The sequence below is a fragment of the Orcinus orca genome, chromosome 3, assembly GCF_937001465.1.
Source record: "Orcinus orca chromosome 3, mOrcOrc1.1, whole genome shotgun sequence".
In the NCBI taxonomy this organism is placed as follows: Eukaryota; Metazoa; Chordata; class Mammalia; order Artiodactyla; family Delphinidae; genus Orcinus; species Orcinus orca.
Genome location: NC_064561.1, coordinates 5,649,228 through 5,671,832, shown reverse-complemented (window position 1 = coordinate 5,671,832; position 22,605 = coordinate 5,649,228). Strand labels below are relative to the sequence as shown.

Below are 22,605 nucleotides of genomic sequence, written 5' to 3'. Positions count from 1 at the left end.
GCCCCAACCAGCTCTGTGATCTAAGCAAGCCGCTTCTCTCCCTGGACAGCTGCCAGGAGCCAGACCTCAGCCCTAGGTGCGGTCCTTAGTCCTAAGCTCCCGGAAGCCATTAGCGGGCTCTAAGCTAGTAAAGGATTTTAAGCATTCGGGGACTTAACCGGATTTGTGCCCTGAACAGGCCAGGCAGGCTGCTGTGGGGACTGGCTTGTGGCAGGAGGTGACTGGGGGCGCAGTCACGGGGACAGACAGAGGCAAGCGAGCCAGAGAGGCCCTTGGGAGGTGAATGTGTGGGATCCAGTGGCGGTGGAGGGGCTGAGCTGCAGGGAGACCCGAGCTCTGCCCGCTCGAGCTTGTGATGTAGCTCGTCCACCTGAGACGTCCAGCGGCCGTGCCAAGGCGGCAACCAGACCCTTGGACGTGTAGCTCGGAGGAGAGAAACAGGAACCCCCGGCCCAGAGGCGGTCACGGAGCCTAGAAACGCAGGCAGGCAGCTGGAGGAGAGATCACGTTTAGCAGTTGGCCAAGGACCAAATGCCAGGACGGGCCGATAATAACAGCCACACTGAGGCGAAAACTGAAGCGAGCGGGGGCGGGGAGGGCTGGCCAGAGGCCTCAGGTGCCCGGGAAGTCAGTTAAGAGGCAGCTGGGAAGCGGCCACGGGGCCCTGGGGGCCGGGTCGTGTCGAGGGGGCAGAGGAGAGGCTGGAGCAAGTTCAAGAGGGAACGGGAGGCAGGGAACAGCCGGCGAGTATGGGAAACCGTCTCGGGCAGAGATGTCACCAGGCACCCCAGCCAGCCTCAGTCGAGCTCTCTTTAAATTACTTTATTCGAGAAGGTGGGGAGGACAGACGGGGGACTGAGCTGAGCCCTGAGTCCCTGAACCTCCCAGCTCAGCCCCCACAGCAGGACGGGACCAAAGTAAGGGGGTGGGGACTCCAGCCCCACCCAGGCGAGGTCACGGGGGGACAGACAGGACCCGGGCATACCAATGGACTGTCCTCTGGGCTGTCCCCCAGGAGGGCGGTGGCCAGAGCACATGGGGCCCGGCCTGCGGACCACCCGGGACGGGGCTATTTGGGGGTGCTGCTGCCCTTCTTGGGAGTGGTGGGCTTCTTGCTCTGCCAGAGGTGCCCCTGGATGGTGAAGGCATCCACACTCATGGACATGGTCTTGGCGGGGATCTGGGTGAAGCGCTTTCGGTCCGAGTTGTACTTGTAGATGCCCTCCACCATGGCGGGCGTGACCGTCCGGGGGCCGTAGCCTGTCAGCCGCGACAGCTCCTCCGTCTCCCCGGACAGCGTGTACAGGGCCCGGAACTGGCAGCTTGAGTCGCGGAAGAGGATCAGGAAGTGGTTGGCCTTGCTCTTCTCGATCTCCTGGGTGGGGGGCGGAAGCAGTTAGCCAGGCCAGCAGGGCCCCTGCGACCTGCCCGCCACCAGTCCGCCAGCCCCGGCCCAGGCCCACCTCAAGAATGCGGTTCTTCTGCGGCTCGTTCACCTTGCCCGCCAGGCAGCAGTGCGACAGGGCGTTGTGGATGATGAACTTGTTGGACTTGGCGCTCGGCTCCTTGTACAGCCGCGGACCTAGGGGGCGGGGCGGTCAGCAGGGACGACCGGGGGCGCCGGTGGGGCCCGGTGCTCACCCTCCGAAGTCCCACCTACCCGTGTACTCAGGCACTGAGGCCGGGGAGGAGGCGTTGCTGCCGTTCTCCCACTCACGTTCTCGGCTGCCAGGCAGGCGGCTTGGGGACATGAGGCTGGATGGAGATGGAGCCCTGCGGGGGAGGGGTGGGGTGGGGTGCGGTCAGCGGTGGATGAAGCCTCCCAATCAGTGTGCGGTGGGACCCGGGAAGGGCGAGCCCAGGACACAGCCCAGCAGGCAGGACGCATCCACTGACATCATCTGGGCCCCCAAGTCCACGAAGGGCCCTCTTCCGGCCCCGGGCACATTGAACACCTGTCTCAGGTGTGCAGCCTTGCATCTTTGGTGGCAGATGCACACCCTCCTGCCATATCACCCTCCTAAGGCTCCCTCTCCCTGTCCCTCTCCCTGTCCCTCTCCCCCTCCCTCTCCCCCTCCCTCCCTCCCTCTCCCCCTCCCCCTCTCTCCTCCCTCCCTCTCTCCTCTCCTCTCCTCTCCTCTCTCTCTCTGAGAGGCCACCTGGAACACAAACGCCTGCCCGCCCAGGCTAAACTCACCGAGACGTGGGCCTCTTCACGCCGAGGTTATTGGGCGCCTCGTTGGCCACAGTGGACAGAGACAGGGTGGACTGGGAGTAGACTTTGCTGAGCCGAGAGCCTGGCAGCAGAGGGTGTCAGGTCAGGCCCCACCTGAAGTCCCCTTACCTCCACATATGCCCAGGGGACCTTAGGTGGCCGGCTGGTGAGGGAATGTGCGGTCAGCCCTGTCCAAGACCCTCGCCCTGCGCAGCCTCGCTGGAGAATGACCTCCCCATCTCACCCCACCACGCCAGGCTGTGGGAAGCGGCCCTTCACCTGTTGAGCCGTGGAGAGAACCCCAGGCCAGCTCTGCCCACGGCCCTTACCCCGCTGCAGCCCCACATCCTTGTGGAAGCCTTGACCCCTGGGAGCCCATGCTTCGGCCCTGCGGATGTGCCCTGCACTGCCCGCCCCACACACCCACGGGGGCCTCACCCAGCAGGCCACGGGCTGTGCTTCGCGCCAGGGCCGAGTCATCACAGCAACCGGAGCGTGGCCGGGGGGCCCTCCGACCGCCCCGGCCCGGCCCCCCGCTCCCCATCGCCCGGGGCCGCAGCACCTTGTCGAGGTCATCCATCAGCTTCAGCTGGGCCCGGCGTTCATACTCGAGCCGCGTGAACTCCCCCCGCCGGGGGCCCACCTCCTCCTCAGCTGGGGCCCGGGTGGCAGGGGCTGCGGTTGAGGCAGGAGCCACAGGAGCTGCGGGGGCCGGGGGCCCGGGGGCTGCTTCCTCCTGGGCCAGCCTGCAGATTGAGGGGATCGAAGCAGTCAGGTTGTGGGGACGCCAGTGGCGGGAGGCTCCCCAGTCTGGGTCCAGCCTCACCTCGCAGCCTCCTCCCTCCGCTGCTCCTTCTCGGCCTCCTGCCACTGTTTCCGCCGCCGTGCGTCCTCCACCCGCCGCTGCTGACGCTCCAGCAGGCTGGCCCTCTTCTGGGCCATCTCGTCCTCGGGCTTGTCTTCATCCTGGGGGCAGGCACCAAGTGTAGCTGGCTGTCCCTCTCCTGGTTCGGCTGGAGTCTGACCTTGTGTCGACCCAGCCTGCCAGCCACTCGCCTGTCCTTGAGTGTTTGTAATTGGTCTGAAGGCACTTGGTGGGCACCTGCTGTAGCACAGCCCCATGCTGGGTTCTGGGCACACCAAGCGCTTAACCCAGCGAGGAAGGCAATCAGGTGTCACACCAACATTGGTGAACACCAGCAGAGGCTGCTGTCAGTCTACACTGTGGGGAGGGACCTATCCTGGCCTGGGGACACCGAGAGGGGCCTCCCAGAGGAAGCAACCTCGGAGAATGATGATGAGGACTGAAGTGGGTGGGGGTGAGCGGTGAGGAGAGCATTCTGGGCAGCGCGAATAGCAAGTGCAAAGGCCCTGAGGCCAGAACAAGCCTAGCAGGTGTGGAACAGCAGGGAGGCCAGTGTGGCTGGGATGCAGAGCTGGGGAGGATGCCATAGGATGAGGTCAGGGGCAAGCAGAGCCTACAGCCATGGGAAAGACCTATTCTAAGAGCAAAGAGGACCTACAGAAGGGTTTGAAATAAGGGGGTGACAAGATCCAATTTACATTTTAAATAAATTTTGCTGACCGCTCAGTTGAAAATGGCCAGGGATTGGTGTGTGGTGAGGGGTGGGCAGTGGAGACCAATCAGGACATGACTGCTGGTGTCCAGGTAAGAGGTGGTGGCCCAGGCTGGGGATGCCAACAGGAAGAAGAGTGATTGGATATGGAAGAGTCAGGAAGGGGAGCTGGTAGGGGATGTAGGAGGGAGCAGGAGGGAGGGGATACCATAGAGGACCCTAGCCCCATCTGTCTAAACCCACTCCTGTCCATCTGTCCGTCACCCACCCATCCATCCATCCGCCCAGCCCTGTCCAACTGTCTACTACCTGTTCTCCCTCTGTCTATCCACCCACCCCATCTATGTGTCCATCTGGACATACACACCTTGTCTGTCTGCCAGCTGCCACCTGGCTAACCACCCATCCACCTCTGTTCCCCACCCCCCCCAGTTCCATCTGTTTGTCCATCCATTGGGAAAGCCCTATCCATGCGACTGCCTGTCTACCCACCCGCCCACCCATCCCTGACCATCCATCCATCTACCCACCTGGCCCCTCCCCTACCTGCTCAGGTGACTCACCTTATAGAAGAATCCCAGCCCGGTCCGGGGCTCTCCCTCTGAAGATGCCTCTTCTTCTAAGGAATCCTCAGCACCAGGGGGGCTCCCATCTCCGTCATCCTCAGCCGTGGGGTCTTCCAGGCTGCTCAGCGGGATCTCGACGAGGGCAGGCCGGGCCGCGGGCTCCTCGGGGGGCGGCCCCTCCGCCAGAAGGATAGAGGAGCGTGTCTGCATGGGCACCTGGCTCGGTGAGAACTTGCGCAGGTGGGGGAGGCTGTCCACATCGTGGGGAGGCGTGAGCACCCTCGTCAGGGGTGCTAGCCGCAGCTCCGCCGGCCGCGCGTGCTTCGGGCTCCGGGGTGTGGGGCTGGGCCCAGGCCCGGGGCTGCGCCGGGCAGCTGGAGCACGCCGGGCGGGGCTGGGGGACGCGGCTTTGGGGCCCGTCGTGGGACCAGGGATGACCCATGCTGCGGGAGGCGGGGCAGGCCCAGAGGGCTCTTGCGGGGCCAGGAGCCGCTGCTGCTGGTCCGTGAGCCTCTGCATGTCCCGTTGCAGCGAGCTCAGCGCTGCACTCAGCTTGCTGACAGCCCGGTTATAGTCCCCCAGCCCTTCGGGGGGCTCCGGGCCCAGTTCCGGCGAGAAGGTCACTGCCTTTGGCCGTGGCGACGGCTCACCCTGGCCCTCGCCTGCCGGCCGCTCCCCACCAGGGGCCAGGCCTGGCTCCACCTCTGCTTCCCCGCCGGCCTCCCGCGGCTGCACCTGCAGGAATGCGCTTTTGCCCAGTCGCTGGCGGTGCTTGGCAAAGATGGCCTCGATCCGTCGCTTCTGAGCCTCTATGGCCCGGCGTTTCTCCTCTAGCCGGGCTCCAAGCTCACTCATCTCTGAGCTCAGGGCCTCTGGTGCCACTGGGGTGGCTGCCGGGGACCCTGCCTCAGCCTCGGCCTTCACCAGCTGCTTCTTGCGTTCAGCAAAGCTGGTCATCTTCACTTCAGAGTTGCTGGCCACTGGGGATGAAGCCGCCGCCTTCGGGGAGCCCTCAGACAGGGCTGGCGGTTTCGATACCTCCCCCACTGGGCAGGGAGACGGTTTCGAGAGGCCCTCGGGGTGGGGCGAGTAGGTGGGTGCTTTGGTGGGCCCGTCGGGTGGGTAGGGGGAAGCCAGTGGCAGTTTGGAGGACCCCTCGGGAGAGTGGAGGTAGAAGCTGCCGTCGGCAGCCCCATCTGGGAGCAGCCGGGGCTCGGCACTGTGGATGATCTGCAGGGCCTCCTCGATGGTAGGCAGGTCGCCAGTCTCCGGGGCTGGTTGGGTGGGGGTCCGGGCTGGCACAGAGCGCGGGGGACCCAGGCTGTCTGAGCTGACGGAGCGGAGTAGGACGGGGTCTCCCATGACAACATCCACGTCGCTGTCCAGGCCAAAGGGAGTGCTGAACGACACGGCCTGGGAAAGGGGACGGCTGGGCGGCCGGAGGGAGGGGTCAGCCCCTGGGACAAGCCTGGGCCCCACCCGCTCCACTGCCCGGGCCCTTGCGATGCGCTCACCTGAGCTGACGGTTCCAGGCTTTGCCGAGGGCCTCCACGTGGGACATGGACGGGGAGGACTTCAGCGAGCCTGGGGAGGGGCAGTGAGTGGTCACTCAGTGCTCACTCGGGGGGTCAATGGGGACCCTGGGTGGCGTCAGCCACGGGTTGTCAACGGGTGAGTCACTGATGGGTCATTATGCGGATGGATAACTGTGGGTGGTGTCACTACGGGGTCCTGTTGAGCCACTGGGGAGGTCACTGGGGGGACAACGAGTGTCACCAAGGAGTCATTCGGGTGCCAGAGAGACCCAATGGAGGGGTCTAGAGGGACAACATGAGGTCAGCTGGGGTGGTCTTTGGATGGGGGTCTCCAGTGACAGGCCATCTCCCTGCCCTCACCTGTGGATCCTCGGAGTGGGGACTGGGGGCCGCCAGATGACAGGAGTGGATGGCGGAAGTTGAAGACAGGAGAACTGCCAAGAGATGCGCGTCAGCCGAGGGGCCCCCTCTCCCCCTCCCTCGGCCCTCCTGGGAGTGGAGACCAGATCATCTCCCTTCCCCGTCCCCGCAGGAGGAGGAGCCCATTGGGGCTGTGTAGTCTCAACCCAACAGGGGAGTGGTACCTGCTGCCGCTGTTGTTCTGAGGTGGGGGGGCCTCCGTGGCCCTGTGGGAGGCAGCTGCAGCACAGAGCGGAGGGTCAGGCAGGGCTTGGCCTCCCCCGCTCCCACGCCCCCCGGACCCAGGGTTGGGCCTCACCGTGACCATCAGGCAGATCCTTGACCTGCACGAAGTCGGGTTTCAGCACCTCGAAGCACATGAACAACTCCGCTAGCAGCACCATCAGGTTGATCTGGAGGTGGAAAGCAGGGTCAGCCAACCAGGCGCACGGCCCCCGACACACCCCCTCTGCCCACAAGGCCCCGAGATGGCCTTACCTTGAGGGGCGGTGGGACATAAAGCAGGTCCTCGAGAGAGAGCGGGCAGCCCCGAGGAAGGTGGGAGGCGCAGAAATCCTGCACCAGCTGGAGGTTGTACAGGCTGTCCGCCACAGACATGGGGTCCTTGAGGCACACCTCTGTAAGGACAGGATGCCTGCGTCCCCAGCTCTGAGGGAAGGAGGATGGGGCCCCGGGGAAGCGGGGGCCCAGCAGCCAACATGCACAGAGGACCTCTGATGAGCCAGGCTAGGCCCCCTTCACAAGGTGTGTACCGTGACAGGCTGTTCCTCAGGCCTTTGCATCTGCTGTTCCCACCACCTGGAGTGCTAGTTCCCCAAGAACTCAACTCAGAAAGCTTATCCTGACTACCCAGTGCCCTTCAGAGCACCTAACATCCGGAACATTCCTCTCGATGAACTTATTGTCTTTCTCTCCCAACTAGGATGTGAGCCGCCTGAGGTCAGGAACGGGTCTGTATCGTTCTGGCTGGAGCTCTGGCACCTAAAACAGGACCTGGCCATTTGTACTCTATCGGTATCTGCTGCAGGAGTGAAATATATAAAGCACAGAGAGGTTTAGACACTTGTGCAAGGTCACACAGCTCATTACGGGAAGAGAGGGCTTCAAACCCAGGTCTGCCAATTCTGGGAGCTGCACTTACAATCGCTGCACTACTCTGGGGACAGACGCCAATGCCTGGGTGCCAGGCTTGCAAGGACGGGGTCTGGCTCAGGCACATTCACTCACCCTCGAGTCGCAAGAGCTGGGGACAGTAGCAGTGGATCGTGGCGGCCAGCGCAGCCCCACTTGCCAGGTCCTGGAGGCTGGTCACGGTCGGAAAGCAGGGGGCGCGTCGGGCCACGGCGCGGTCCTTGCGATATCGGATCTGTGGGTGGGAGCCGGGTCAGGTCAGAGGTCAAGCTGGCCCCCTCCGAGGTCAGCAGTCATGCAGGCTGGGCAGGGAGGCCTGGGGTTTCCGCCACGAGGGGGCGTGAAGCCGGGGGTCCCAGAGCCAGAGTGGGGGGGGGCCAGCCTGGAGCAGGGGAAGGGCAGCAGCAAGAGGCAGAGGAGGTGTCTGCGAGCAGCCAGGCCAGCAGCGGGGGCTGGGGACAGGGACTCCTGGGACCCTGGGGTGGGGGATACGTTACCATGGGGGGTTTGCTCCCCGACTCCTTCAAACAGAAGGCAATTGCGTGCTGGGGGGAGAGGAGCAGCTGTCAGCGGGGCGGGAGGGGTGCTGACTTGCTGGGCCCCCAAGCACACCTCCGGCGGGGGAGGAGACAGCCCTGACCCCTGTCCTGAGCCCTGGCCATCCAGCTCCCTGACTGCGCCCTGGCCGGCTTTGGGGACCCCAGCTCCTCCCAGCCAGGAGGGACCCCACAGAGCAGCCACTCATGCAGGGAATCCTCTCCCCCCAACACAAGACCCAGGTCCCAGCTGGGGGAGGGGATGCAGAGGAAGCAGGAAGGCAGGAGAGGAACCCCCAACCCAGGCCCTAGTGTGGGGGGAAGGAGACCCTGAAGTGAGCAAAGGCAGGGACTTCAGCCCAAAACCTCCCCCCGACACCTGCAGTGGTCACTTTCCCCTTGTACTTCAGGGATGGACACCCCACTGCCCCCAAAACTGAGAGCAGGGAGCTGTCCTTAGGGAAGCTGGAGTCTCGGGAAGGTTCTTCTACCCTCTTTTGGGTTTGAGGATCTTTCTCTTGGCTAGCGGGGTCTTCTCCATGTGCCCTGCCTGTTGGGGTCAGGATCCATGTGTCTGATGGGCTGGGGTCCTCCCTCTCCCCACCTTGGCTCAAGTGGACAAGCCTCTTGATTACTGGGAGGTGAGTCATGTACCGGGGAGAAGTCTGTCCTTTCAGGAACAGCAGAGATTCCCCCCTTCCCTTGGTTCCCAAAGGGTTTCCCTCTGTGCCCCCAGGGCTGGGGTCCTACTTCCTTTGCTCATATCTGGGGAGAGACAGGAGAGGGAGCAGGACAGGCAGGCAGAAACAGACACACAGACAGCGACAAGCAGGGCAGGCAGACGGGGCAGAGAGAGAGCCCCACTTACAGGAACCAGCTTCCAGTACCAGCGTGTGGGACACTGATGCCAGAGAGGCAGAGAGGAGAGTGGCAGGGGCGGCAGAGGGGAGAGGGCGGAGAGAGTGAGTCACCTCCAGCCCCCCCAGTGTAGGAATGGCCTCGAGGCACAGCTCCAACCTGCCCACCCAGCCCTCGAGGGGCCGCCCTTCCTTCCATCCATCGCCCCAGGCTCACCGAAGCCTGCGCTGGGGCCACGCCATCGGCAGGGGCCGCGGGAGATGCCCTCTGGGCAGCTTCCTGCTCTGTCTTCTCCTGCAGCCGCCGGATGGTCTGGGGAGCAGGGAGAGGTCAGTGCTCCAGTCACTGGGTGATCCTGGCCCCCACCAGCCCACCTTGGCCCAAGCCCCACCTACCGTGTCCACCCAGAAAAGGAGCTTGTGCTCCAAGCTGGCCAGGGCCAAGGGACCAGGCAGTGTCTTTGTCCACTCAAAGGCGAAGGCAACCATGAGGGCATCAATGACAGCTAGGTGGGCTCCCTGTGGAGGCAAGAGCTGCAGGGTGAGACCAGAGCGCCTCCCAGGGAGAAGAAAGAGGAAGAACCTGGAGGTGGGAGGGGCTCGAAGTGGGAGGGGCTTGGGAGGCAGTCCAAGCTTTGAGGTCACAAACTAGGCCTTAGGGATCTGGTGGGCCGGGTAGGCAAGTCCTCAGGAGCCAGAGTTAGCGCCTTTTGGGAGGCGCCAGGCTTGGCAGGAGGCGCCAGGCTTGGCAGGAGGAGCCTGGCCTGGTGGGAGCAGCCATGAGGGGAGGAGCCAGGCCTGGTGGGCGGGACCTAACGAGGTAGGGGCGTGGCCTACCATGAGGATAGGCTGGTGCCTCAGGTCGGCCTCCTGCACCGGGCGCTCGGGCAGCGCGGGCACCATGCCCCTCCGCGCCAGCAGGGCCAGTAGCGCAGAGGGGCTGGGGGGCGTCTCGAGCTGCGGCAGCGCCTGGCGCCAGGCCCGGCAGTAGAGCTCAGCCGAGAGCAGCAGCCGCGTCACCGGGGGCTTCACGTGCTCCTGTGCATACTGGTCGGTGTAGAAGGGCTCCCACAGCTCCGAGGGCACATGCTCTGCCGGGGCGAGGAGGAGGGGTGGATCATGGCGGGTCAGGGCCACCGGACATAACCCCTCCGCATACATACAATTACATGGACCCAATTATGGCGGGGGGGGGTCGTTGCGGGTCTGGACCAGGGAGGATGGCACCGGGACGGGAAAATAGGGCACCTGGCCTGAGACACGAGGTGCAGGTGTGGGGGAGTTTGCCAGAGGAAGGGGTGACGGTGTTCCAGGCAGGGGGTCTGCATACAAAGGCGAGGAGGTGGGAGAGAGCACGTGCCTCGGGGAGATGGCGGGCTCTTGGACCCTGAGGAGAGGGGGCGGAGGCCAGATGGGCGGGGTCTTGTAGCCTCCCCTCTCGCCCTCACCTAAGGACTGCAAGACAGTGTGACTTAATCGATCTCCCTGGGTGCCCTACACCACCCCAGCGGACTCGCTTTGCCTTCAGGCAACCCTAGGAAGAAGCAGCCAGGGCACACGTGGTAACTCCGCTTTACAGATGAGGAAACCTAGGCACCAAGAAGGCCACACAGCTCTGGACTGGGATTCAAACCCAGGCCTTAAGCAGGGGGTGGGATGACAGGACATGCAATGGGGGAGGGGGACAGACTGCAAATACTTTGTGGGGGGCGGGTGAATGGCCTGAACTTGGTGACTGAAGGGGAGGGGGGAGAGGCACCCAGGGCCCCATTGGGAGTGAGGGGGAAGAGAGACAGAGGGAGGCGGAAGGCAAGAGAAAGAGGGTGGTGGCTGAGATGGGGGTACAGGAGGGGCTGGAGCTTAGAGGCAGCCACAAAAACCCTGAAAGAGAGGGGCAGGGTAGGAAGAGGCTTGAGGAAGCCGCATGTGGAGGGAGGAGGGGTGGCAGAGCCCCAACCAAGTGGGACCCAAGGGTGGGGAGGAGAAAGATCAGAATAAGCCGCCAGGAAGATGTGGGAGGTAGACAGGAGGCAGCCGAGGCCAAGGCGGTTGGAGGTGCCCTTATGGGTCTTCCAGGGAGGCCCCAGCTCATCCCAATCAGAGCTGCTGCTTTGTATACTGGGCTTCGTGTTTGAAAGGATGGAAGGGGGCAGGATTCTACTGCTTAAAAACATTTGAATGTGTCGTACCAGGCCTTCCTCAGGTGCCTGAATTCACAGCGATGCTCTCCAGAGGCCCCTACCCTCACCTACAAGGACCCAGGCACCCTGGCTTTCAGCCCCTCCCTGCCGCACCCCCCCACTCTTTCCCCACCCCCTAAACTCACACTTGACCTTCCTACTTAATACCCAAACCCCATGTAGAGTTGGGCCATCTCTCTGCCCCTTGAAAGAAGAGTTCTCCAGACCTAGAGATTATCATATTATGTGAAGTCAGTCAAGGACAAATATCATGTGATATCACTTATATGTGGAATCTAAAAGAGATGATACAAATGAACTTATTTACAAAACAGAAATAGACCTACAGACATAGAAAACAAACTTAGGGTAAAGAAAAATGATGGGCAGGGGAGATAAATTAGGAGTTTGGGATTAACATATATACACTACCATGTATAAAACAGGTAAACAACAAGGACCTACTGTATAGCACAGGGAACTATACTCATTATCTTGTAATAACCTATACTGGAAAAGAATCTGAAAAAGTATATATATATGTGTGTGTATAACTGAATCACTTTGCTGTACCCTTGAAACTAACACATTGTAAATTAACTACACTTCAATTAAAAAAAAAAAAGAGTTCTCCAGGTTTTCTTTCCTTCCACCCTTCCCCTGTCCCAACCTCCCTGATCTGCCCTTGCCCTCCTAGCTCCCGGCCTCCCCAAGGCCAGCAGTGGCCTTCCAATGCCCACTATCTTGCCTGGGCTCTCTGCCGAGTACCTCCTTCTTCCAGAAAACTTCCTCCCCCTGGCATCTTTTTCTCTCTCTCCCACCACTCAAGCCAGGCCACCTCCTGACATGCCTCTTTGATGCTGGGCTCCCAACAGCTCTGTCTGAGCAGCCCTGTCAATGGACTTGCCCCCGCTACTATGATGGCTTCCATGGCCATCTGAACACTGCCACCTGCCACAGCCCAGGCATCGCCCATCATGCTCAGCGTCTTACTCCAAACGTGCTCCTTCTCTCTGTCCCCATCACAGTGAGAGACAGATCACCATCTCTCCTTCTCTCTCCCGGCTCCAACATCCAATCAGTCATCTGGTTTCAGCTCCTGGCATCCCCTGAAGCCAAACCCTCCTCCCCCTCTCTCCAGCGCCCGGTTGCTTCCTGGTCCCATCAGCAAAATTAAAGTTTCTTTCCTGCAGGGCTTGTCAGGGCCTTGAAGATGACAACTTGAGCTAGAGCTACCGATAGCTAATGTTTATCAAGTCCTTACTTTACACCAGTCTGTCTCCATCTCGGCACACCTGGCATTTGGGGCTGGATAATTTTGTGTTTAGTGGGGCTGAGGTGTGGGGAATTGGGGCGGGGGGTGCTGTCCTGTGCATTGTTCAGATATTTAGCAGAATCCCTGGTCTCTCCTCACTAGATGGCAAGAGTACTGTTCTCTCAAGTAGCAACAACCAGAAATGTCTCCAGACACTGCCAAATGTCCCTTAAGTGACAAACTCATCTTTGGTTGAGATCCACCGCTCTATACTATAAAGTGTTCTGTTGACCATTTACTGTAGAGCAGTCCTGTCCGATAGGAATAGAATGTGAGCCACACAGGAAGTTTAAAATTTTATAGTCACTACATTAAAAAAGTAGCAACAAGTAACATTAACTTAGTAATATATTTCACCCTATATATACCCAAAATATTATCGTTTCAACACATCATCAACATAAAAACGTTATTAACGAGATATTTCACCTTTTTTTTTTGGTACAAAGGCTTCCAAAGCCACTGTGTATTTTACATGTACAGCACCTCACAATTCAGACCGGCCAGATGCCGCTCGTGGCTACCACACTGGACAGCACAGCTAAAGCGCAGCTAGCCCTTGGACCACCACCGCCGCCGCCTTGTGTGCATTTGCTCGCCTTGTGTGCATTTGCTCGTTGAATTATTCCGAGACTTATTCTTATCTGTTGTACAGATAAGAAAACCGAGGACCAGAGAGCTAAGATGACTTGGCCAAGATCACAGAGATAGTAAAGGGCAGAGCCGATGGGACCCTAGTTCCCTAAGCATCACCTGGAGGTTCTGGCGGCCTAAGGGACTGCATGTGGTGTTTCCCAAACTTGCATAAAGATGCCACCCTTCCTTATCTCTGAGCTTGAGTTCTGTGGAGCCCAGTAGCCTGCATTCCTGCCCAGCCTCTTCAGGCCTGTACCCTGGGGCCATCAGAACTACCCCTTCCCCCAGCCGTTATTCCCCCGGGGCAACTGCATATCTGATCTCATCTGGTCAGTCCCCAGACACCTTCCATGTCTCCCCAGGGCCCTCAGATTCCCCATCCATGGCCTGAGAGGCCCTCATCACTTGCACCAGACTCCCTCATCTCCCTGGCCACTCCTGGCCACCACTGGGACCTGTACACTCTTCTTGGAGAACTCACTGTTGGTCTCCTCCCCCTGGCAAACTCCTACACACCCTTCAAGGTTCAAATGCTCCCTCCTCTTGGGAGCCTTCCTTTCTCCTCCCCTCCCTGGAAGATTTCAGGGATTTTCCTCCCCCAGCCTGCTCGCTGGGAGGCCCTCAGCACGCCTCGACATTAACTGGACATCACCGACTTTATCACTCGAAGCAGCAATGATCTGGTTTCAAGTCTCATCCCCCTCTCTCCATCCTGAGCACCCAGCACTGGACTGGCACCCAACAGGCATCAGTAAAGAGTCCCAGAGTCCATGAACCAAGCAGGGCTCTGCTCCCCACTTCCCGCTCAGAGCCTGGGGTCCCACGTTCCTCAGTCCCCCTCTGTTTAGAGAACATGGGTTGGGGGGCAGATTCAACGTGACCTTCGGGAAGGATGTCACACAACGCAGGGGAGCTGGGTCAGTGAGAACAGAACCGGGTGAGTCAGGGCGTCCCCCAGGGACCTGACTTTTCTTTCTGGGAAATGGTACAGTAATTTCTCTTCTGTCCCCTGACCAGATGATGAATAATATTATCGTTAATAAAAATACCACTGGTCACGGCAGCAGGAATAGCAACATCCACTTAGTGTGTACTTGTGCACCAGAAACAGAATAATCCTGTGGTCAGTCTCTCTCACCTTGTGAGAGGAGGAACTGGGACCCCAATCACCCCAGCACTGCCCTGGTACTTAGTGGGTGCCCCGCAGACATTTGTGAAATGGATAACAAAGTGCACAAATGCCTTCTTTTATAGAGGACTAAACAGAAGCTTAGAGAATTGGGTTAATTCGTCCACATTCTGGTGGAGCGTGGGACTCAAAGCCAATTCTGATTCCCAAAGTTGAGTCCTCTGTGGCCTCATAACCTGGGATGCGAGGGGCTGGGGCAGACCTGGGTCTCTCCCCGCCAACCATCCCCCCACCCCCCACCCCCTTTCTCAAGCAGATCCCTGTGGGCGGTGAGCCCCAGAGTGGGCCCTGCTTGGGAGGGTGCAGGCAAAGAGACTGGGAGAAAGACAGGCTCAGGCGGAACCAGGAGCCGGACAGCTGTCACCAAGACCCACACCCAGAACTGGTTGTTCTGGGAAGGCCACTGAAGGTATGATGGGCTGTGCTCAGCTGGTGCCAAGACCAGTGGGCAGGACCAGTGGGAGGGCAGGGCGTCCCCCCAGAAGGCCCAGACCTTAATTAACTCGTCTTCCCCATGGCCAGGCCCTGACTCTCAGCTCTGGCATGGGGCCATTACTGAGCCTTCCCTGGGCCGCAAATCCTAGGGACCCATTCGCATCCTCCCCGATGGGGTGGCCTGAGTTCTTCTCACACGTGAACCGGGGGGAGGAAGTGGGAGAAGGCCCTGCACCTGGGCCCCCACCCCCGGCGATCTTGGAAAAGCCATTTCCCTTCTGCTGGGCTCGCCCGCCTCCTAAGCAAAATGGGGCAATAAGTCACAGCTGCCAGCCGCCGGCCGGGGCAGTGGAGGCGAAACAGGGGCTTCCCGCTCCCCTCATCGCCCCTAGAGCAGGCAGGGCCGACGCGGGGTGTGCGTCCGGGCTGGACGGGGGCGGGGGTCCTCGCGGGCGCACGATGTGTGTGTAAAGGGGGGGAGGGCAGCCAGGCGAGGCCCGCAGTGGGAGACAACACTGGGCCCGCAGACCCTGCCCGGGTCACCTGGGGTCCGGGACGCCCGGGTCCCGGCGCGGAGCTGGGCCGCCGGCCCCACCCCCACCGCGCTCCCGCAGCCGGCCGGGCAAAGTCCACCGCCTGGGCCAAGCAGGAAGCCCAGAGGCCCGGCGCGCAGGGGCCCGGGCCCGGGGACCCCCGGCGACCGGCGCTATTGTTCCCACGGCCCCGGCCTGCCCGGCGCGGCGCCCCGCCCCCCGCACCTGCCGCCCCCTCTCCCCCGGCCTGGTACCTGCGCCCCCGAACGCGGCCCGCAGCACCCACGCCAGGCTGGCCGCCGCCTTGGCCCGCGAGAAATCGTACTGGTCCAGCGATTTGATCTCGGGCACAAGGAAGGTCCTCCGCAGCGGCCCGGGCCCGGGGGGCGCCGCCTCCACCATGGCGGCGCCGGGGCTGCGGGCACCGGCTCCGCGCTCGCTCCGGCTGAGCTGGGCTGGGCTGCGCCGCGCTAGCACCCTGGCCGGGCCCGCCGTCACCACCACCGTCACCGCCGCGGCCGCAGGCGAGCCAGGTGCGGCCGATCGCGCTCACGACGCTGCGTCGGCCCCGCCCCGGGGCGGAGCCCAGGTGTGCCCCGCCCCCGGGCCTGGCCCCCGACCCTGTCCCCTCGCCTCTCCCGGCCCCTCGCCGCCGCAGGGTGGGGCGGGCCCAGACTGCGGTGGTGGCGGGGGAGGCTGCGGAGGAGTGTGTGTGCGCGCGCGCGCCTGTGTGTGCGCGCGCGCTGGGGAGGATGAGGGACCCTCTGCTTGCGGGTGTGTGTGCCTGCCCAACTGTGTTTCCTTAGATGTGAGTGTGAGCTTGTCATTCCCGGCCTGGAGGCAGCGCGCGCGTGTGTGCACCTGTTTCTCATTGTGTCTTGTGAGCGTCCAAGAAGGTGTGTCTGTATTCGCATCAGTGTGTGCATCTCTGGACGTGTTTGGGTGGTGAAAGAGGGTGTGGAATGTGTTTGAGGGTGTCTGCGTGTCCGTATCTGTGCGAATGTGACAACGCGCGCGCCGTTGTTTTTCATGTGTGTGGTGTGTAACAAGGATCTGTGTTGTGTAGGTGTTGGTGTCCTGAGGATTCAGGAGTGTGTGTGTATTTGTGTTTTGTCAGTGCATTTGTGAGTTTTCCTATTTGTGAGCATCTAAATGTACATCTCTTTTGTGTCAGGGTGTGATGAATGTCAATGAAGGAGTATGTGCGACAAATTGAGAGTGTGTGTAATTATGCAGGAGTGTGACAGCTTGTATCTGTGAGTGTGGTTGAATGGCTGTTACTGGGTATATTTGCAAATGTCTGTGTGTGCATTTGTGGTATCAACAGAATTTGTTGGGGGCTGGGCTCCAATTGTGTGTAAATGAGGATGATGTATTTGTATCTAAGTGCATTTGTATATGAGTCTATGAGTATGATTGTGTGCACACGGGTGTGTGTATGGGGGTAGCGATTGTGGAATGTGTTTTGCTCAGATATGTGTATTTACATGTGAGTGTATTTGTGGGTGACTGTGTTTGGGTATATGGTGTGAGATAAGGTGGTGTGACAGGGTGCGTAAACAGTGGAAGTGGGTATAACTGTAGAAGAATGTCCATTTCTGGATGCATCTATGAGAGTGCAAGTGTGCCTATTTATCTAGGAACTGCATATTTGTGTGAGCAAATCTATGTGTGGTATGAGCTTGACTGTGTACGGCAGTATGAAGGGGTGTGTGTGTGAGAGAGAATATATTTGTGTGTGTGTGAACGCAGATATTTGTATACATGATGCAACTGTGTGGAGGTTGCCTGGTGTACTTGTAAATGTCTGAGCCTCTATTTGTGGATAGTCAATATTTGCTTGTGTGTCCCCTGTGTTTTTTTGTCAAGATATCTACTGTGTGCCTCTTAACTGTGTGTAATTGTGAATGCACAAGTGTTTGTGCTTGTGAGTGTGAGGTCTTTGTGTATGTCCCGATGTGTATACCTGAGTGTAGTTTCATGTGTATAATAAGTGTACGTATGTGTTTGGGTTTATATGTTATCTGTTTATTTGTTGACATGTATCGCTGAGTGTATTTTGTGTATTTGTGTGTGTGAAGCTGGCGTTTACATCTGTGTGGATTTGTGGATATTTGCACGGATCTGTGAGTGTGAGTTTGACGAGGTGCACATGTATGAGTGTGTATCTGGTTTCTGAATGTAAACTGAGTATCTGAATGTATCTCTTTATGTGTAAGTGCATTTATGGGTGCCTGGTTGTGAACATATGGCTGTAGTGTGTGAGTAGGTGTACATGTGTAAGGAGTTGTGTTTTGAATGGTTTTGTGGGTGTGTAAGGGTATTTGTGTGCATCTAGATGCACTTGTTTGTCATATATAAGTGAGACCAGGTGGGTGAATTTTTACAATTACGGCGGGGGTTTCAATCTATACACACACACGCACAGAACAGTGTTTTCTTGACTGTATAAAATTCTATGAGATGAGGGCTTCCCTGGTGGCACAGTAGTTAAGAATCCGCTTGCCAATGCAGGGGACACGGGTTCAAGCCCTGGTCCGGGAAGATCCCACATGCCATGAAGTAACCAAGCCTGCGAGCCACAACTACTGAAGCCCGCGTGCCACAACTACTGAATCCCACGCGCCTAGAGCCCGTGCTCTGCAACAAGAGAAGCCACCGCAATGAGAAGCCTGCGCACCGCAACTAGAGTAAGCCCACGCGCAGCAACAAAGACCCAACACAGCCAAAAATAAATAAATAAATAATTTAAAAAAGAAAGTAAATGAAAAAAAATTTTTTTATGAGATGAGAAATCACTACAGCCAAGTCAGGCTCCTGAGAACCACCCCTCCCCTCCCACCCATGGTGGTCCCTGAGCCCCAGCCTTTGTAGAAATTCCCCATCCCCTTAACATGCGTTGCACAGGCATGTTTGAGGCGTGGGTGTCATGGGGCAGTGGGTGGGTGTGCCTGAAGGAGGGGAGCTGGGGCGTGGGCCCTCCTGTCTGGATGTGCCCGTGCAGTAGCAGGTGTGGGCGCACGCACCACGGGGCCAGTGTAGATGTGTTTGAGAGCACGTGTGGGATGTGCGTGGTGCGTGTGCCCTGGCCCGTGTCCCAGCGCCCCCCGCGAAAGACCTGGACAAGTCCTTTTCGCACTGGGCTTCTGTGTCCCCATCTGCGGCTCTGTTGGGGGATCTGGGGCTCAGGGCATGGGGAGGCGACCTGGCGGGGAAGCGCATGCCTTCGTGCCCATCCCCTCCTGGGAGCGTGGCGTGTCCTGCCGGCGCACACGTGTGTTTGCTTTCCCTGGGGAGATTCTCGTGACCTTTGTGGACCCCAAGGGTAAACATGGGTGAAGACGGTGCCTGCCGCTTGCTGGTACACTCTGCCGGGGGAAGCGCTCTGAGCACGCAGGCAAAGGTTTTCCCGCCTTGGGAGGCGCCCCGCAGGCCCTCAGGCGTCCTTGGAGGCGAGAGCCAGGGGGCTTCCGGCGGCGTCAGAGCGGGAGCCGGGGGCCTCCTGGAGCCCAGCCCCACACCGGCCGGACTGGAATGCCTTGCTAGGCTGGACCGCCCCACCCACGCCTGCTGGAATCGACGTCCTACCTCTCCCCGGGGCCTGTTCCTGGGGCCCAGGCAGCTCCGGACACACTGGCTCCCCTGTGTGCACCAGGTGGCCCCCTCCCCGCCGTCCCCTTCTGTCCTCCCGGCATCTTTGCTTCCAGCATCCTCGCTCACCCGGGGCCTGGCTCTCAAGCCTCCTGTCATTCGATGGGCCCTGGTTTTATTAAGCTGGGGGTGGGGACGACTTAGAGGCTGTATAGGTCAAGGGTTCAGGACTAGGTTTAGGAAACTGTATGAACCCAAAAAAAGTCATCTGCAAAATTCTGCACGTGTGTGCACTTCGGGGATCATGCTAACAGGTAACAATTTTCGAGAGTATTATATGCCCAGCACAATCTCATCTAATCCTCACCGCCACCCCAGCATAGTGAGTATTATACCCATCTTACAGACAGAAGAACTGAGGCCAAGAGCCCGGAAGTCACACGGCAAGGAGAATGGAAGGAGGCTTTGAGCCCAAGTCACCTGGATCCAAGTTCCACCCGCTGAAACTTCCATCCCGAGGCTGGCCCACCTTCTCTAAATATCTATGACCTTCAAATGGGGTTGGGTGAGGCCTGTAGTTGTGGGGATCTCAGAGCAGAGGAGGAGGGTTGGGGTCCCCTCTCTGTGCCTCTAGCCCAAAGCAAGCTGTGGTGATGGGATTCAGGTATGGCCACTGTTTCTGTCCTCCTCACCGTGACAGTACCGCATGGTGGCCCCTCTGAAGGTTGGCCAGAGTAGAGGGAGTTTATTATCAGACCCCCAGGGACCTCAGGGAAGCATTTCTAAAATATTTCAAAATAATGTTTTTAAAAACCAAAACACTATTGTGCATGCCCAGGGCTGTGCCTGTCCTCATGACACTCCCATTTAGAGACAATAAACAAATACATCAAAGACATCATTTCAGAAAGGGACAAACTATTGGGATCGTGACAAAACAAAGCGAGTGTGCTGGAGATAACCAGGGTGCGGCTGCTTTAGTTTGGAATAGGGAGGCTTCTTTGAGGAGAAGGAGATGGGCAGAGACAGGAATGATGACCTGGAACAGTTGGAGGGAGAGCGTTCCAGGCAGAGAGAGCTGCCAGGGCAAAGGCTCTGGGGCAGGCAGAAGCTTGGTGCTCGGGATGGGTCATTGTAGCTGGGTGTGAGTGAAGGACATAGAGGAAGATGCTGGAAGGTTTGGGAGTGCTTCTCAAATTCTTGCCAGTGCAGACCAATTTTTTTCCCCCAATCCCTAAAATGCAATAAACATGAATTTCAATGGGAAAATAAGATTGAAAAGGGCATGCATGGAACTTCCCTGGCAGTCCAGTAATTAGGACTCCATGCTTCCACTGCAGAGGGCATGTGTTCGATCCCTGGTCGGGAACTAAGATCCTGCAAGCCGCGCGGTGAGGCCAAATAAGAAAAAGAAATGCGTAGTGCCAGAAACCAAGGATCAGCCGACAAGGATCAAGGATGGGGGTATATTGTGGGTCCACAAGAGCCAACTGAAAGAGTTCCCGATGGCCAAAGCCAGAGCCATGTGAACAAAGACACTAATATAGTATTGGATTGTAACTCCAGGAATAAAAAGAAATGTCCATTAGTTTGCACTGATACAAAGAAATAATCGAATACATTAACAAATGTAGGACAGGTATGGAAGGTTTCCAGATAATTTATGTAGGTGCCTCACCCTGAGGGATGGTTAGAACGGCACACAGTGATCTCCTCCCCAAAGGAACAGTGTGTAAAGAGGGCGGGATTGGGGGGAAGAATAACTTTTCAGTGGAGAAAACTGCTAAACACACTACATCACCTGGCTGGGTGATTAAGGTCAACACCAAAGTCATAATTAGGTTGATAACATGTACTCTTGAGATGCTGTGAGGAAAATAGCACTTTACCTCTGTGATCCTTCTCCCCCCAAACCCATAACCCTAGTCTAAACATGAGGGAAATACCCAAAACAATTCCAGTTGAGAGGCATCCTCCTGTATACCAACCGTAATCCTCAAAACTGTCAAGGTCATCAAAGACAAGGGAAGCTCAAGAAACTGTTGCAGCCAAGAGAAACCTAAGGAGACGTGTCAACTAAATGTCACGTGCAATCCTGGACCAGAAAGAAGACATTCGGGGAAAATCGAAGGAATATGAATAACGCGTGAACTTTAGTTAACAATAATGTATTGATATTGGTTCACTAGTCCCAGACTAGTGTAAGATGTTACTAATAGGGGAAACTATGTGTGTGTGTTGGGGAAGAGACTATATGGAAACTGTGCTATTTGCTCAATTTTTCCGTAAATTTAAATTTGTTCTAGAATAAAGTCTATTAATTAAAAAAAAATTTACGTGGAAAAGAAATCTGAAAAAGAATATACATATATACACACATATATGTATGTATATAGGTATAACTGGATCACTTTGCTATACACATGAAACTAACACAACACTGTAAATTAACTATACTTCAATTTAAAAAATGGTTAAAGGGGACTTCCCTGGTGGTCCAGTGGTTAAGACTTCACCTTCCAATGCAGGGGGTGAGGGTTTAATCCCTGGTCGGGGAGCTAAGATCCCACGTGGCTCATGGCCAAAAAACCAAAACATAAAACAGAAGCAATATTGTAACAAAATTCAATAAAGACTTGTAAAAAAAAATGGTCCACATAAAAAACAAATCTTAAAAAAATAAAAAATGGGGCTTCCCTGGTGGCGCAGTGGTTGCGAGTCCACCTGCCGATGCAGGGGACACGGGTTCGTGCCCCGGTCTGGGAGGATCCCACATGCCGCGGAGCGGCTGGGCCCGTGAACCATGGCCGCTGAGCCTGCGCGTCCGGAGCCTGTGCTCCGCAACGGGAGAGGCCACAACAGTGAGAGGCCCGCCTACCGCAAAAAAAAAAAAAAAAAAAAAAAAAAGAATTGGGGAATTCCCTGGTGGTCCAGTGGTTAGGACTTGGTGCTTTCACTGCCGAGGGCCCGGGTTCAATCCCTAGTCAGGAACTAAGATCCTGCATGCGGCCAGGCCAAAAAAAAAAAAAAAAGGGAGAGAGAATTGACAGGACTTGCTGATTGATGGGGGGTGGGGGGGAAGGAGTTTGGGAAGATGCCCAGATCTCTATCTTTCACAACTGGGTAGACAGTGGAGTCATGGGCTGAGATGGGGACATGGGATGAGAGGCCGGGTTGGGTGAGGGAGGGGATGATGATGAGTTTCGTCTTGGACAGATGGAGTTTCAGGTCCCCGAGGGATGTAAGGAGGGCAGAAGTTCATAATCTTTTACAGATCACGATGGGTGATGCCCCATGTGCTTCCACGAATGTAAAATAGTCTCAAAGGGATAATTTGGCCCGTTTTGTTCCTCACACAAAAACACAGCAGAGCTTTTTTTTTTTTAATTTGGTTGTGACAGGCATGTAGGATCTAGTTCCCCGACCAGGGATCAAACCTGGTCCCCCTGCATTGGGAGCACGGAGTCTTAACCACTCCACCACCAGGCAAGTCCCACAACAGGGTTTGAAAGTCACTAAAATGCCCTTCAGCAGGATAAATAAACTGTGGGACATTCAGACAATGGAATGTTATTTGGTGCTAAAAAGAAATGAGCTATCAGGCCATGAAAAGAGATGGTGGAACTTTGAAAAATGCACATGACCAAGTGAAAGAAACCAGTCTGAAAAGGCTGTATGATACAGACTGTATGATTCCAACTTTAGGACATTCTTGAAAAAACAAAGCTATGGAGACGGTTAAAGGATCAGTGGTTGCCAGGGGTTAGCGGGGGAAGGAGGGGTGAAGAGGCAGAGCACAGAGGATTTTTAGGGCAGTGAAAACACCCTGTGTGATATTATACTAGCAGATACATGCCATTATACATTTGTCCAAAGCCATAGAACGTAC

General features: G+C 57.7%; 1 protein-coding gene across 6 annotated transcripts; it reads right to left on the bottom strand.

Annotated features, from left to right (window-relative positions):
* Positions 1 to 807: 807 nt before the first annotated feature.
* On the bottom strand, positions 808 to 15,709 carry CAMSAP3 (calmodulin regulated spectrin associated protein family member 3). 6 transcript variants are annotated; one of them, XM_049707308.1, is made up of 19 exons: positions 15,380 to 15,709; positions 9,675 to 9,928; positions 9,234 to 9,356; positions 9,055 to 9,150; positions 8,849 to 8,881; positions 7,942 to 7,989; positions 7,541 to 7,679; positions 6,791 to 6,930; positions 6,612 to 6,705; positions 6,478 to 6,532; positions 6,254 to 6,327; positions 5,873 to 5,942; positions 4,356 to 5,736; positions 3,042 to 3,181; positions 2,654 to 2,961; positions 2,198 to 2,297; positions 1,661 to 1,773; positions 1,464 to 1,582; positions 808 to 1,375 (listed from the first exon to the last, which is right to left on the bottom strand). In XM_049707308.1, exons 1-19 carry the CDS (start codon positions 15,525 to 15,527, stop codon positions 1,070 to 1,072), a joined length of 3,741 nt encoding a protein of 1,246 aa, XP_049563265.1. In that variant the 5' UTR covers positions 15,528 to 15,709; the 3' UTR covers positions 808 to 1,069. The 6 variants fall into 6 exon arrangements, with proteins under 6 accessions (XP_049563265.1, XP_004277340.1, XP_049563263.1 ...); XM_004277292.4 differs by having other exon boundaries at positions 4,356 to 5,787; positions 15,380 to 15,707; XM_049707306.1 differs by lacking the exon at positions 7,942 to 7,989 and having other exon boundaries at positions 4,356 to 5,787; positions 15,380 to 15,707.
* Positions 15,710 to 22,605: the final 6,896 nt, after the last annotated feature.